We start from the raw sequence: 16,668 nt of genomic DNA, 5'->3' as shown, positions 1-16,668 counted from the left end.
ACACGGCACACATGCACGCAGGCACATGTGTGCGGTCTGACAACGTGAAAGAGACTTTGGTGCAGATCTGACGTGGCCAGAGGAGAGAAGCTCTGATTTACAGGAAATGCAAACTCAACATTCCTCTGCAGATTATCAGCAGCCGAACAGATAACAACACAGGAGCTAGACAGGAGATGTGAACAAACTCTGCGACTTTTCTTTTCACCAAAATCATTAAAAACAAAAAGAAAAGGTGCTGAGGTGAATGTCTGTATCCTCTAATAGCTTCTAAACCACCTCACAGACAGGACACTGTAAACACCACCTGTAAGCACAAATCTGCACTTTTCAGGTTTGTATTTTCTACAGTGACTATGTATTGATGTGCATTTGTCACAGAAACACGGGTGACCTACAACTCATTTACATCTCAAAACTGCAGAAACATAAGCGGGCTGAATCTTCTGCTCCTGGATTGGACAGTGTGCCACATTGGAACAGCAACAAGCAATGATCCAGCAGCTGTACACAATAAAAAAAAGCACTACCCTGAAAACAAACACTTAATGACTGCATGAAAAGTGACACTGATACTGCACTCTTCCTTCCTGTGCATATACGAGCCAAGTCAGGAGGGAGCGACTATGTTCGGTGGAAGTTTACTATGAAATGAGTGGCACACAGGCAGTGAGACAAAACATTCAGCCTTCATTTCCTTGGGTAAACAATCAGACTTTAACAACACACTGATTGCATGCAAGGACCCAGCTTTGAACTAGATTCTCACTGTGCAGTGCCTTCATCTCACTTCCCTACACTGCTTTTTTTTTTTTTTTTTTTTTTTAAACCCGACACACCCCCTTTTGCACACAGCTCAAAGCTCAAAGAACAAAAACCAAACATCAAAAAACTACTCAACTCTCAAAATTGTCTCAAAGCAGACTTCTCTTACCTGTTCAAAGTATCGAATCAAACTTTTGCTTTAAGCTTCTGTCTAGCTTTTGGGGTTGATTAAAGCTCAAGAGTCTTGCAGAGTAGCAGCAGTCTCCGTCTCCCAAATACAAACTGGTTGTAGTCCAGTACATGGCAAGCCTCCCTCCCTCCCTCTCACGCTCTGTCTCTATTGCTTACTCTTTCTCCCTCCCACTCTGCTCAAAGTGAAAGAAGCCATACTACAGGGCAAACACTCTTAACAATTCACCTACCTACAACAAACTCGTGACTCATGATCAGAAGGGACTGCTTTCGTTGCTAATCAGTAATAAATACAGAAATCACATGCAGGCAACCGTTTTCAGGAGAGGAAAAGGGTCCAATATTGCTCTTCAGGTAATGTGAGTCATCTATTGACTCAGCATAAATAGCCCCACAAGATTGAATTAAACAAAAACTGAAATCTGATTTTAATTGGCTGAAGCTTTAAAAACAAACAAACAAAAAACCCAAAACAAAACAAGCAAACAAACAAACCAAAAAAAAACAAACAAACAAAAAAAAAACACACACACACACACACACACACACACACACACACACACACACACACACACATCTAAAAGAAAAACTATTAAATAAAGTTATAAATTAAAAAAATAAAGCTATATATTAAATAAATCTATATTTGAGCCACAATATGACAGAAATAGTTCAAAGCAGATTGAGGGTTAAATAGAAATGTTAGTTACAGTTAATCTGAGTGCAGCAATGTTAGCATGTACCATCCCGGTTGTGGGAAGCTATAAAATAAAACAACAGCTTTTTTACTTTACTTCAATACTTATTTTCATTTTAGTTCCCATTTGGGTTTAAGAACACCTACAGAAACATCTGAATCTTTAGATAGATAGTAACCAACTACCTGCGGCTTTGTTTACCGTTTGGTGCTGACCAGGCAGGTAGAGTACAATCAGCTACTTATACATGGGTAATCTCAAACTTATTTAAGTAAAAAGTTCATTTTTTGCAAATGAAGCTATAAAAACTTTTGAACCAACCCTATGAAATACATGGGTTTGGTTGAAAAATGTTTTAGTGCCTTTTGATTCAAGTTAATTCCACTGCAGGAATGCAACTGCCATACACAAAGTGGATATTAAATGATCAGCTCCTTTGTAAAAAGCCGATAATGCTAATGTGGGTCAGTGTGACCAGGTAATAATGCTGCAAATTCCCAGTGAAAAGGTTGTGCTTCTTCCATGCTTTTTGCAGGCAACATCTTAGTCTAAACCGGAATACTTTTAGCAAAAGCATCTGAAGCAGACCATCTCCTGCTGGATGCCACATCTGCTTTAGAAAATGATCTAACTGGACTGTCTCGAGATTTTTGCACAGGCTCTGAATCACAGCTTAAGTGATTCAGAGCCTGTTGGCGGAAAACGACAGCCTAGCGATAGAGAAGCTACACTTAAAGGGGTGAGGCTGAATCATGAATTAGGTTTGTGGGCTGTGAAACAAAAAAAAAACAAAAAAGAGAGCCAGAAGAGCTTAAAATTCTGCATTTGAACGAATATCGTCAAATACTAGGTGCCCTTTACAAACCATCCACACTTTCACGCATTTCCTAAATAATGTGTAATCTGCCAGAAAGCATTACAATTTATAGCAAAACTGTTCTTTCTTTTCAAAAATATTCATCCAGCTTTGGGATCAGTGGCTAAAAGAGGGCACTTTTTCCCCTCATTCCTTCCCTACTTTCACTGTTTTCTGCAAACCAATATACAAAACATTAGCAACCCCAGCTGCACTCACTCTGCTTTGGCAAAGTTTTGGCAAGATTTTATCGGCTGAAAGCAAGCAGGCTGTAAATCTAAACACTGACTACATTTGTGCTGAAATACCTTCTCACTCACTGACACCAGTGTACGGGAAATGCTTGTGACAACAAATATTACCCTGAAGGCAACATCTGAGCTCAGGTAATGTCGTGCTGACAGTGAGATATGTTTGACACGACTGATCTGGAAATCAAAACTGAAATTCCACAAACGACAGTGTTTATTTTGATATTAACGATAAGGAGGTGATGTCACAATTAATTCCAGGTACAAACCACACCTATTCTCAGAAATGTGCATGATTATGCATGTCGAATGCTGTCTTGAGACACTGCTCAGTTAAAAACAGTCAAAGAGCTATGTAGTATGTAGTTGATATTAGTTAAAGGGGTGGTATGATTTGAATTGTTCTGGTTAATGAAAACAGATTATGTAACAAGATCTCAAAAAAAGGATGAAATCAGGAACTGTGTCGTGAAATGGGGAAACAGAAGTATGTATCATTTAAGGCCATCATTTGTTACTTTGAGTCCTCTGCGCTATGGACACATTTAAGGAAGCACTGAAGTATACTGCAGTATACTGTTGAACACATAAGTTTGATTAATTCTTGTTCTAGCCTTCAAATTTGGAAGAAGCAATGACAGCAACCAAGCAGAAATGCATTCATTAATCAATCTTGTTCATTTGACCAAACAAAAACGAGTCAGTCCTTTTGACACAATTGAGAAGATTATTGGGTGTTGAAAACAAATTATCTTCTGGATTGCTGACTGTTTGTCAAATGAACAAGATAATTTAAAGGATTGGAATTTCAAAATTATGACATTTTTATGTTGCCATGTTCCACAACGCAACAAAATTTATAGTAATCTGCAGCTCAGCCAGTGATGAAAATAGTCCAATTTTGCAGCCCTATCTCACAATTGATCATTACAGTTGGAATTACTCAAAATCAAGCCAAAACCCATTTCGAAACTAAAGACCAAATCAAAACTAAACTGACCAAACAACAAAAAAAGCTCCATGCAAGAATCACAAATATGTCTACAAGCTACTCAAGAAGAGACAACCTGGTAATAATTTTGACAAAACAAATTTAAGTAACGTTCTCCCTTATTTTCTGTCAAATATTTACCGTTAAAGATGTGGATGTGCATTAAACATGAGCTAAGTTTTACATAGATAATCCCTATGAGCCAGAAGCTCAGGCTTCACATTCCTCTGATTCGGAAAGGTCACACTCATTTCACATGATGGGCCAAACGCAGCCCACTTTGATCCTAAGTAGGCTTCTCGTCACAGAGAATACCCTATTTTATTTATTTATTTTAACTGTGGAACCATTGTTTTGTTTTGTTTGTTTCTTTTAAAAAACACAATAAAAAACAAAATGGAAACAGTAGATTATTTCACTGTTAACCTTACTCACTTACTACTTACTTCTTATTACTTAATTACTTTAGTGTAGTATGAATGGCCATGTGGGAGGAACAGGAAAACCTGTCCAAGTTACAGCTGAAAGGCCAAAGTTCATTCCTTCATTTTACCCAAAGCTGTCCAGTAGGCCAGATTGGAGTTTTTGTTGGCCAATTCTGGTCCCTGGACCTCATGTTTGACACTCTCCCTCTAAACACTCTGTTTCAGGGTTTTTTTTTCTGCTCTTGGCCCCATATTATGTCATAGCAATGGGATAACCATAATATGGTTAACTCAAACACTGAACTCTTTGTTTGCATGATCCAGCCAATCAGACTTAGCTTAAAGGCAGGGGAGCTAAAGCAGCTTGTTCAAGACGGGGCAGTCCCTCAGTTTATCCCAAGGGCCAGTATTATAAATAAGAATCATTTTAAATGGAATCACGTAAAGCTACTCTAGTGCAGGCCAAGAATAAAAATATGGAGCTTTTGTATGTCCACTTTACATCAAGCAAAAAGGACAAACATCTAGTAACCAAAAACAGCATTGTGAGCATCTTGTCTTTGACTCATGTGACAGCAAAATGAATACCTTTAGGTTGTGGACTGCTAGCGAAACAAAAGCAGCACTGTGATGCAGCAGTGCGAGCTAAAGAAGTACATTTTGAAGAAAAGCTAGGTACTAGTTTCTTCACTTCTCCATAGGAGTAGTAAAGCTGCTAATAAAAAAAGTGTTCTGATGGAAACTGAGGGGAAATAAAAAAAAAAGGCAAAAAATAAAAAATAAAAATCACGAAGTGACAACAATAAGAGCCATTTGTTTTGGGGAACCGGTTTTACTTTCCATATAAAAATAATTTCCAAGTACAGTGGGGGATTCCGGGGTATTTTTCCTCTGATCATAAACGGTCTAGAAATTTCCAGCTTTCTTGACTGTGAGCTCCATTTAAATGTCAGGTGACCGGTTTGACTGGTGACAACACAACAGGTGTGAACGGATGACGAGGAGGCTGAAGTTTAAAAAAAAAAAAAAAAAGAAAAAAAAACGTATGGTGAAAGTGAAAGTGGACCACAGCCCCAGCACAGCCTGGCACTACGCTAAGAGGCGATTAGTTGGAGAACCGAAAGTGTGCGTGTGTGCGCGTAAATGTTAGCACTGTGCTAGCTACCGGATAGCAACACTGGTCCAGGCTAGTGACTAAAATTCGCTCATTTGCCTACAAAAACGACAAAACCGTTTAAGGTCCACAAGTTCGAGACAAGTCTGACGGCCTGAGAACATGTCACATACAATATATCATTTAGAAGTTACTTCATTTAAAAAAAATAAATCGAGTTACTCACTCAGAAACAATCAGCTGTCACAACGGTGACTCAGTAGACTGCACGACTTCCGCATTCTCGCCCGATGACAAAAGCCGCAACCAATAATTGAGTAGGTAACCGAGCACTAGGAGACCAACGACGCTGCAGAATTCTCACCAACCAATGAGAATTGAAAGCAAACAAGCCAGTGGGTCGAACACGCCCACAGCAGAGCCAATCAGGTGCCACTACACTCTTGAAGCGCACCAATAGAAAATCACAGCGCGGCACCAACTGGACGCACACAAACAACGTGCAATACGTGAGCTCGGCACACAGACACACAGGAGCTGGAACATAGCAGGGTTTTCACATTCGCGGAACACGTGAGGTGTACGCTTGAGCTGATTGTTTAACTGAACTATCGATGATTTATCTTTAAAAAAAAGAAATCAAACGAAATAATTCATTTGTAATATAGCTATTTAAATAAATAGATTGATACAGTACTTTATTGATTACACAAGGGAACTTGTTGTATTACAGCAGCAGGATAAAGAATAAAAACAGTATAGTCTACAATAAATAAACAAAATAGTCAAACAAACGTGCCACAGGCGCATAGTCAGGGCCTAATAGCGTGAGAATACTTTAAAAAAAAAATAAAAATAAAAAAACACAGAGAATAAAAATGCAATTACGTTAAAGTAGAGTGAACAGTAAGACTGAGATAGTGTAAGCATGTACACTATAAATCTAATAAATAGCTGTAAGAAGTGAGTTATATTTGAATATATTTGATATCTGATATTAAATATGAATAATTCAATAAATAGAATAATTAGAAAGTATTGATTAATTTGTAGCGTGAACAACCAACCCTTTAAATTTACTCTTAAAACCTTTAATCATGCGACCAATGCAACTAGTTAGTTGCACAGTTATCCTGAAGTTTCTAAGACACTACAAGCACCCTAAATATATAGGTACATAAATAGATAGATAAATAAACACTACAGTATATGCTTGTTTAAAGGGATGGTTTATTTGCCACATACCTTAATGCAAAAATTTAAAAAAAACTGAGTGAAAACCTGTTTTCAGAAAATGTACAACATGTAAATGTATGACTGTTAGCACAATGTATGGAGACAGTAATTCAAATCACATCACATCCAAGCTGTGGTACTGGCACACACTAATCTTACAGTAAGTGCTTATTGCTCCCTCTGGTGGTGGAAGTAAGAAACCACAGAGGGCTGTCAGAAACTCCTATGGGACAGGAATATTTTTTATCCTCACCTCTAACAACATTGCATCTTTGCTTAGTGCAGAACTCCCAGTTTAGTTCTGCACACTGTGGATGCATTATGATTGTTTTAAGCTTTTCATCAGCCTCAGTTAGATAATACATTTTTAAAAGTTCGTCTGTTTATTTCAGTGGTAAGTTTAGTTTCAAGAAAAAGATCTCAGTGTCTGTAATGTTTTTCCCTGGCTTTGTTTATTATGTCTATGTTTCTATGACGACTGCATGATTAAGGACTGGACACTGATTAGACACAAAAATGACAGGACAGATGCCAAAACCTGGGTCACTGCTGCCGAAGTTTCAGGAAGCGAGGAGGTGGACAGGTGGGTGTAGACCCCAAAGGACCAATCACAGCTGGTCATCAGGTCAGTACTTATCTGCTCATTTTTGGCTTGGCCCTGATTTCCAATCTTTCTCTTCTCGGAGCCAAGCCCTATCTGAAATCGCAGCATGGTAAGGAGACTTGACTATAATCAAAGCCAATTATAATGAGCAGATGCTGTCAGTTGTGGGACTCTGGGCCTTCCCACAGCTGAGTAATTGTGGAGATAATGGCTTCTTCAACAGATAAGACCCAATTAAGTCACATTAGATATACGAGATCAGTTGACTGCAGGTTTTTCCTGACCGCGTGTTAATGAAGCTATTGTGATTTCTGTCTTTTCCTTCTTCTTAGACAAGCTACACAGACAAAGGAGAGAAGGTGAGATTAATATTTTCTCTGTGGTGTCTGGTGTTTTGTTATGTGTGCTACTGTGCTTTTTGCGTAATATTCACAGCTGGTTAATTGGTGCAGGAAAAAATAAACTATCCCAGATTTATTTTTCAACTACCCATTATAACTGGTTACTGTGTTACTTGTCACCTGAAGAATTTGCACACTTTCCAATGTCAATCTTGAATTCTGCTTTTACTTGCTAGCCTGCAAGGGGAAGGTTTGTCAGGTTCCATCATGTCACCTTCTGGGTCGGCAACGCCAAACAGGTCAGTATCCAAACCCTGTATACATGACCAGAAGCTCACTGTTAGTTATTCAAATCTTTACCGTATCATCCATCTGTAAGCTGACTTTGAGCCTGTACAGACTCATATACAGGTCAGAGAGCTGGTTGCACCGAAAAAAATAAAATGTCAAATTAATTAAATAAATAAACAGAATAATCAGTAAAAACAGTTTTATTGTGGATTATTGTTCAGCATACAGGTGAGACTACACATTACACTGTGGCATGTCCTAGCTTCAGTACGTCTCGCATCGTTAGATTTCATCAGAGTAACAGTGTGGATACTTCACAGGCAGCCTCATTTTACTGTGATAAGTTGGGCTTCGAGCCCCTGGCCTACAAGGGTTTGGAGACTGGCAGCAGAGAGGTGGTGTCACATGTCATCAGACAGAATAAGGTACGAACAGTAACGTTCACAGAATGCTCGACCTGGCAGAAGATCTCACCCTCAGTGCAAAAACATAACTACTCCTCTGCTCTCCTCACAGATTATATTTGCATTTGAATCTGCTCTGAATCCTGGAAATGAAGGCAGGTTTTCTCATCAGATCACTTAATACTATAAAAAAGGTGACATGACGGTATGACGGCATGATTTATATTCTGCTTTAACACCCCCCCCCAGAGATGGGAGAGCACTTAGTTAAACACGGAGACGGAGTTAAAGACATCGCCTTCCAAGTGGAGGACTGTGACTTCTTATTCAAGGTAAGATGACAGATTGTTTTCAGTTAAACTTTAAATTTTTCTAGTGTGACAATAAAATAAAATTTAAAAAACAACTTTTTGATACTGTGGGGTTAAAAAAGTCCCTGTCCCATTTGGCTTAATTGAAGAACACAGAAATTTAGCACAACATTCTAAATTTCCGTGTTTTTCTGTGTCCCTTGAACTGTGCAACTGGTTGTGGTGCTTGATTGTGGCTAATTCTTCATGCTAAACCAACATTAGCCATAAAGAGACAGTGATGGGGAATTTGTTTCATTTTTTATCTGTTAGTTTCAGTCTCTGCTTATCCAGACTAAGATAAGATAAAAACTTACATGCTTGTGCCAAAAGTTGGGAAATTCCTGGCAAAAGTTGGCAAATATAGAGTAGCTGCACTGATCCACTGTTTGTCTGAGGTTCATGGGTAGTTTTGTTGCATCTCTGACTTCCTGGAAGTGAGCAGGGTTACTCTTAGTTGTTCAACATATTTTGTAATATTGTAATAGGTTGTTTTTTTTTGTTTTTTTTTTTTCAAATTAGGCAGCTCACAATAATCCCATCTAAATCTTTAATACTCTAAACCAAGGGTGTCAAACATAAGGCCCACAAACTCCAATTCGGCCCTCTGGACAGTTTGGAAAATGTGAAGGAGGACATTTTGGAGTTTTTCCTGCTGATAAATTACTCCCCCATGCTCATTCATAGTATACCAAAGTAACTAATAAATAATTAAATGTCAGAAACTTTCCTGTTTTTTATTTTCATTAAAAATGTTTTTTTTGTGTGTGAAATTTTCTGATTTTTAATTACAGGACCGAACATTTTCTGTAATTTTACACAATTTATGCCCAAACAGTTGAGTTGTTGGCAACATATGTCTTCCATTTACTAGAGCCACATTTCTCCGTTATGCAGAAAAACTGTTGAAATTGCTCCTCTTTTTCTAATACTCTGATATCTCAATGATTAAATATGCTGTTAACCTTCTTTGCATTGATACAAAGAGGAGTTTCACTGCTCTGGCCCACTCACGAGCAAAGTGGGCTATGTGTAAGTCACAAAGTAAAATGAGTTCTTCACCCAGTGCCCTTGTATATTCATTTTAGGAAGTAGTGAACTGTTTCTTCTGACATGAAAATAATGCTCCGAAATTTGGATAAATGAATAATCATCCAGTCGGCTATTTTCATCATAGCAAAGATGCAGCTTCCTTAAGCATGCGCATAAGTAACCGTGCCATATGCATAATTTTAACTTCAGGACAGACAGGCTGTAAATCATCATATAAATGCTATGAAGAGAGAACAAGTTTACTTAAGTAAAGAATAAAAAGAATTTGTAAAAGTTGCAACATATTAATAATACTATGAGATAATAAATAATTAGAGCTCCGCTGTGCTCACATTAGCTCACTTCTGTGACTGAGATTTAATCCTCTTACCTCATACTATATATACTGACGTGGGGTGAGGGGTGTGTTGAAATTGGGGTAAACAGGCCAGTGTTGTGACAACTCCTGCTGCAGCCTTGAGGTTTAGCTGCTTGTGTGAACTCTCTTTACCTCAGACAAGGTCAGGCAGGACATAAACTGCCGTGTGGACTATCAGGTGGCTGCAAAGATACCGAATCAACGTGCACTTACTGCAGGGATCAACAGCCTTTGCTCTCTGAACCACCATTTTGTAGCTTCTTAGGAAGATATTTTCCCTTTGGCCACTGGAGGGCTTCCAGGAGCCACAGACACACAGCTGTTGCAAACTCCCGTTATCTTACACCCATCCTGACATCTCTCCAATGACAGACGGCCAAGGAGCGAGGAGCTGTGGTCGTCAAGGAGCCCTGGGTGGAGCAGGACAGCCATGGGAGGGTCAAGTTTGCAGTGATTCAGACGGTACATAAAGGGTGACTCACATTGGAAAGCCCTGTGTAAATACATTGAAGAAACTGAAAGCCAATAATAATGCTGTGCAAATGTTTTGTCCTCAGTATGGAGATACCACACACACACTCATCGAGTACCTAAGTCCCTACAAGGGCCTTTTCCTGCCGAGCTACAAAGAGCCTCTGTTTAGAGATCCCCTGTTAGCTAATCTGTGAGTCTCTCCCACGACACCACCTCATCTGCTACAACCTGTGCCTTTTTTCCCCTCTGGTGATTTTTGTGCATGCACATGGAAGGAGTAACATGAATCTAGATTTCACCACTGTCAGTCCCTGATGACATTTTAGTACATATTTTCCCTTTTCTGTGGAATTATAGACTAAAAGATTATCATAAAATCACAACAAAACATGATTATGTGTATTTTGATCACATCTGTATATCATTAAGCAGCCTGACGGCTTATTCTTCTTTTCTTTCACAGTCCACCAACAGGTCTGAACTTCATCGATCACATTGTGGGAAACCAGCCAGATGACCAAATGGTGCCAATTTCAGACTGGTAGGTCTCCTGTCTCCAGTGCACGTACACTCGCTGCGGGTGCAGCAGACACACAGGGCAAAAGGACAAAGTAAACAAACACCACAGGCAGTCGCTCCACCGCTGTTGCTGGGAAATGTTGACACATTTATTTCAAACAGCAAGCCCTCATACAAAATGACTTCTCCACAAAATTCAAAGATTGCTTCAAGAAAGAAGGAACAAGAGGAAATGTAGTTCCTTATTAGCTCCGATTATTAGTATTTCTTACCTCGTATTTCTGAATTTCTAGGTACCAGAAATGTCTGCTGTTTCATCGGTTCTGGTCGATCGATGACAAGCAGATCCACACACAGTACAGCGCGCTGAGGTCTATAGTTGTCACAAACTACGAAGAGACCATTAAGATGCCAATCAACGAACCTGCCACGGGGAAAAAGAAGTCGCAGATCCAGGTGAGGCTTTCAGAGGTTTGTTCTGTGACATGGATCCCAGCAGCCCGAGGGGTCTGATACAAAAATATGTGTGTGTGATGTCCTGCGTTGTGTCCTCACAGGAATACGTAGACTACAACGGGGGGCCAGGTGTACAGCACATCGCCCTCAACACATCGAACATTATTGAATCTGTGAGTCTGTGTAATTAGCAGGAAAACTCCAGGCTATTTTGAAGCTTCATGCTTGCAGGGCCTGTTTTAGATTCGTCTTTTTTCTCCCTCTGTTCTTGTCACTAAATAGATAGTGAACCTGCGCGCCCGAGGGATGGAGTTCCTCTCAGCACCTGACACGTATTACGACACCCTGAGGAAGAAACTCAAAACTGCCAAAATCAAAGTGATTGAAGACCTCGACCGTTTACAGGTGAGGACTGCTTTTGGCATGGCTGATTTTTTTTGTTTTGTTATTTTTTCTTTGTGTCTTTAAATCTAAAAGATCTTTTGTTTTTCTTTTTAAGGAATTAAAAATCTTAGTGGATTTTGATGACAAGGGCTACCTCCTTCAAATCTTTACCAAGCCTGTGCAGGACAGACCAACACTTTTCCTGGAGGTCATTCAGAGACATAACCACTTTGTAAGTGACCAGTTAGGCAGGCTACTGGTATAACTTGTATAAACAGAGAGTAGGGCTTTGCTATATTTAAGGCCTCTCATACCACACCTATATTAACCCCATCAGTATGGAGGGCAAATATTTTAGTTGGGCACAACTTAACCCTGACTAATATGTTTTTTGGACCGAGTTCATGGTTTACTTGAAGATTTTTTTGCTTCATTATGCCACTTTTTGGTTATTGACTTTTTGAATATTTAAAAATAGTCCTTTAGACTATAGTCCTTTAGACTATTTTTGGGACATTTTATGATGTAAATAATCTATTTTCAAAGAGTTTCTGCGTGGTAATTATATCAAAAGATGGAAGTGATGTGATAAAACACATAAAACACAGTTAAAATCACTGAAACCACATGTTGACAATTCTCTCTCAGGTGATGCAGTTTTTGAATGCTGCAAACTTCTGATAAAGTTTTTACTGAATAGAAATATGGCTTTTGAAGGGACCAGACCTTTGGGACAGTTGCCCACTGTGCCTAGTATGCATAGCCTACTATGCCTACTAGCCTTTACTGGTGGGATTTACAGGCCTGGGGCTCTGTTTCATGCCTCTGCCACCTACAAGAACCCGAGGAAGAACACCTGTTTACAGCTCCCACCCAGCGAGAACGCTACAAGAGCAGCGTACTTGTAAAAGCTCAGTAAATCTGTCACAGATGCAGATTAAAAGGCTCACTGCTTCACAGCGAGGGGGATCTCTGGATTGGGTTGCACCCTGTGGTACTCAATTCATAACACTCAGCGCCCGTTCTGCTTGTCAGAACACGCTCATCTTGTCACTCTCCCGTGTCTACAGATGTGGATACAATGCATGAAAGTGAGAAACTGCATCTGAACCACAGCAAAGAATTTCTCAGAGGAACCACCAACACTGGATCTTTGTTTTTTGGATTATCTGTGAAAATATTTACATGATTAATTTGCGAGCGCCCAGTGAGCGCAGCTTGCTGTCACAGAGGAGGAAATGTTTGAACCTTGGGAGGATATTTATGTACCATTTGTGATCCAACATCAAAGCGTTAAACACCCTGAACGTTGTCTGAGAGAAGATCCCTAGAGCCATAACAAATGGCACAGAAGAAGGCAGATCTTTGGGTAATTAGCCATCTGTGTGTGTCTGTTCTTTCACCAGGGCTTTGGGGCAGGAAACTTCAAGTCTCTCTTTGAGGCTATTGAGAAGGACCAAGACGCCAGGGGCAACCTCACTGTGCTGACACCCAAAGGGCAGGCCGAAGCCTTCTACTGATCCGCTGACGTCTGGTGCTGCCAAGCCACACTGGGACTCTTATCTACTCGGCTGTACGTTTCAGAGGCGGTCAACAACACCCACCACGACTGCAGCACAGCAAACACTTACGCAGTTTTGAATATCTGAGTGTGACAAGCTGAGAGTGTTATCAGATATGCTTTTAGCTGTCGGGAGATTGCACGGTGTTTGGCTAAATAAAGAAACAAATGTTCATGTGGGCTGGCATATGTGTTTTGTAAATAGAGGTTCAAATATTAAAGGAATAGTCTGACACTGCTATGCTTTATTGTGGAGGGTTAGCTGTGAAGACTGAGATGCTCACATCTTCATGCTGAACCGCAGCCAGGAGACAGTTAGCTATGTACGTAGCTATGTGTGTAAGTACTATGGTTGTACGACGCACCACTATTACTACAGAAATTCAAAAGAAATATAATCAAATATCATCATGATATGTACATAAATTTTAAAAAAAAGTCTGTTTTGCTCCAAATAAACTTAAAGTGTGATATAGTATAGTGAGGCAGAGAGAAATAACCAGACAACACTACCAAAGGAACAATTGCACACATTATTTATACTATAATATGTGGGATATGAATTTTTCATTTCATATCTTATCTTCTTTGCACAAAGACTGGAAAAGAGGCCAAAGAGCCAGCTGAGCGTGTAGTAGCATGTAATCCCTCTAAAAACTAAAAGCATTATCCAGGATTGATCATATGTCCTTCTTACACTTTAGGCTTTATACAGATTGCTTTTCAAGGTGAAACAACAGTACTACTTGAGTTGCAGTATACACGCCTCTCTGCAGCTTCTCTCCTCCTGGTACCCCCCCCCACAAAACCCCATCTCCATAGAGACTGTGTCAACTCCCAAAAAACAAACTAAAAACCAGCAACAAACAACTTAAACATAAAAAATCACAGTGAAAGAACAATACAATATCCACATCTGAACCAAAGAGTAAAACAGTGAAATGTGGATTTTTAAATATTAGGTCTCTCTCCTCCAAGTCTCTGTCAGTACATGACTTAATAATCGATCAACAAATCGATTTACTCTGCCTTCCAGAAACCTGGTTGCAGCCGGATGAGTATGTTAGTTTAAATGAATCAACACCCCCGAGTCATTCTAACTACCAGAAATCTCGAAGCAAAGGCAGAGGGGGCGGTGTGGCAGCAATTTTTCACACCAGCCTATTAATCAACGAAAGACCAAGACAGACTTTTAATTCATTTGAAAGCCTGATGCTTAACCTTGCCCACCCCAGCTGTAAAACTCAGAAACCAGTCTTACTTGTTACCATCTATCATCCACCTTGGCCTTACACAGAGTTTCTGTCTGATTTCTCAGACTTTTTATCTGATTTAGTGCTCAGCTCAGATAAAATAATTATTGTGGGTGATTTTGACATTCATGTAGATGCAAAAAAAATGGCAGCCTCAACATGGCATTTAATCTGTTATTAGACTCAATTGGCTTCTCTCAAAATGTAAAATAACCCACCCACTACTTTAACCACACTCTAGATGTTGTGTTAACATATGGCATAGAAACTGAACATTTAACAGTATTTCCTGAAAACCCTCTCCTGTCTGATCATTTCCTGATAACATTTACATTTACGATAATGATTACACAGTAGTGGTGAGTAGACTTCATCACAGTAGATGTCTTTCTGAAAGCGCTGTAATTAAGTTTAAGAATATAATCCACCCACTGTTAGCATCTTCAATGCCCTGTACCAGGGGTCGGCAACCCGCGTGTCAGGGTCCTGGGTCCCCTGACCCAACATGTTTAATTCTTTATGATTTTTGTAGTATTGTTCTTGTGAGTTGTATCGTTTCTAGTTTCGATCCCTTGCCCTTCGTGTTTCTCTGTGTCCCCTCTGTTCTGTGTAGTCTGTCTGCATGTTGAGTTTCCCTCTGTGTCTTTCGGTTCTTAGAGTCCTCTGTCTTATGGTTTATGTCTCTGTGTTTCTTAGTTGCTGTCTGCACTGTGCCAAGTTCGTGTCTCTGTGTCATACTTCCTGTTTTACTTTGAAGGTCCGTGTCTTATGTAAATGTGTCCTGCTTTGCTCCCTTGTCTCGTCAGTCCTGATTTCTCCCAGCTGTGCTCTCCTTCTGTGTCTCATTCCCCTCGTTACTTCCCAGTGTATTTAAACCCTGTGTTTCTCTGAGTCAGTGTCGCGTCGTCCCTCATGCTGTGTGTGATTCTCCCCGTGTCTCCTGGTATGCATTATGATTAGTTTTCCCAGTTTAGTTTTGTATTGTTTGTGATCTGTTTTCCGGCAATAAAGCTGTGCTTTTGAGTTCAAGTTCAGTCCCCGTGAGTTTGCGTTTGGGTCCAATCCCTGCCTGCCACACAACGAAACATGACACCGCAGCTCCGGAGCCGCATGCGGCTCTTTAGTCCTTATTTTGCGGCTCCGGGTGGTTTGGGAAAATAGAAGTATTTCACTGAAGTGCATTTTATTTGTGTTTAGTTTTTTTTTTTTTTTAACTTGTAGTTCTAAATTGGAAGATTATTGTGATTTTGAAATATAAAAATTTATATCTCATTATTTTTTTCATCGCTCAAAATAAGCGTCACACTCGCGGAAGCCGGTGTAGCCCGTGCATTTATCGAGATTTTCAACCCAGATAGGCCAATTATGGATCTTCGGATCCACATTATGTCGGCAGCTGAGTTCCACCGTGAACTATGTTAAAAACAAACACCGCTCCCGCCTCACAGATGACAGCTTACAGTCCTGCGTAAAGATGAAAGCCCCGATTTGCAGATGCTGTGCGCCGAGGTTTGGGACCAGAAGTCTCATTGTAAACATATCACGGCAGACCCGACGATGTTTGCATGGACATGCTTTTCAGCATCTCTTTATTGACCACTTGTCACACACGGTTGCTGCACGCATAAAGCCAGCTGTAGCTTTTCAGCTCACAGCCCGACAATACAACAGCAGAAAGAGCACAGACTTTAAGGCGGCGAGGCGCGATTGCGGGTGCCGCTCAGGTGTGTCCGACTCCCATGCAGCGCCACTGCAGACCACGCCCCGCCACACACATTAACCAGGTAAAACACATATTTAGGCAGAATTTTGCAATTTTTTTTTTTTTTTTTTTTTTTTTAAAGCGCCATAGTGCTTTTTTTTTTCCAATTACTTTTTAAAAAAAGGGTGGCAGCTCACAACAGTTTTTGTTTGCTACTTGGATCATTTTAGTTCAGCTGGGTGTCTTTCCTTTTGTTATATTTCTTTAAGAGTTTAAAATGTGTTATTTACTTAAATAAAATGTAATTTTCTCTGTAGCACTTCATGGATTTCATAAGCAACACACCTTAGTTTCTCTGTGGATTCTTTTAAAAACCAGTTAAACCTTTCT

General features: G+C 39.9%; 2 protein-coding genes across 3 annotated transcripts in view; one reads left to right on the top strand and one right to left on the bottom strand.

Moving 5' to 3' along the window:
* mtmr4 (myotubularin related protein 4) overlaps positions 1-5,594 on the bottom strand; it is a 47,600-nt gene extending 42,006 nt beyond the window's left edge. The window contains exon 1 of one of the 2 annotated variants that reach the window (XM_039618320.1): positions 5,519-5,594. The gene's annotated coding sequence lies outside the window, so the exon portion shown is untranslated. Of the gene's footprint in view, positions 1-934; positions 1,079-5,518 lie in introns of those variants that run through there. The other variant, XM_039618321.1, reaches the window with a different exon arrangement.
* Positions 5,595-7,172: 1,578 nt separating this feature from the next.
* hpda (4-hydroxyphenylpyruvate dioxygenase a) lies at positions 7,173-13,500 on the top strand. Its single transcript, XM_031735396.2, has 14 exons — positions 7,173-7,241; positions 7,465-7,491; positions 7,710-7,772; positions 8,085-8,189; positions 8,281-8,323; positions 8,418-8,500; positions 10,302-10,391; positions 10,487-10,593; positions 10,867-10,944; positions 11,216-11,378; positions 11,480-11,551; positions 11,661-11,783; positions 11,878-11,994; positions 13,169-13,500. Exons 1-14 carry the CDS (start codon positions 7,239-7,241, stop codon positions 13,280-13,282), a joined length of 1,188 nt encoding a protein of 395 aa, XP_031591256.1. The 5' UTR covers positions 7,173-7,238; the 3' UTR covers positions 13,283-13,500.
* Positions 13,501-16,668: the final 3,168 nt, after the last annotated feature.

The sequence above is a fragment of the Oreochromis aureus genome, linkage group 10, assembly GCF_013358895.1.
Source record: "Oreochromis aureus strain Israel breed Guangdong linkage group 10, ZZ_aureus, whole genome shotgun sequence".
Taxonomy (NCBI): domain Eukaryota; kingdom Metazoa; phylum Chordata; class Actinopteri; order Cichliformes; family Cichlidae; genus Oreochromis; species Oreochromis aureus.
The sequence above is the reverse complement of the archived record's forward strand: the minus strand, read 5'-3'. Positions and strand labels throughout refer to the sequence as shown.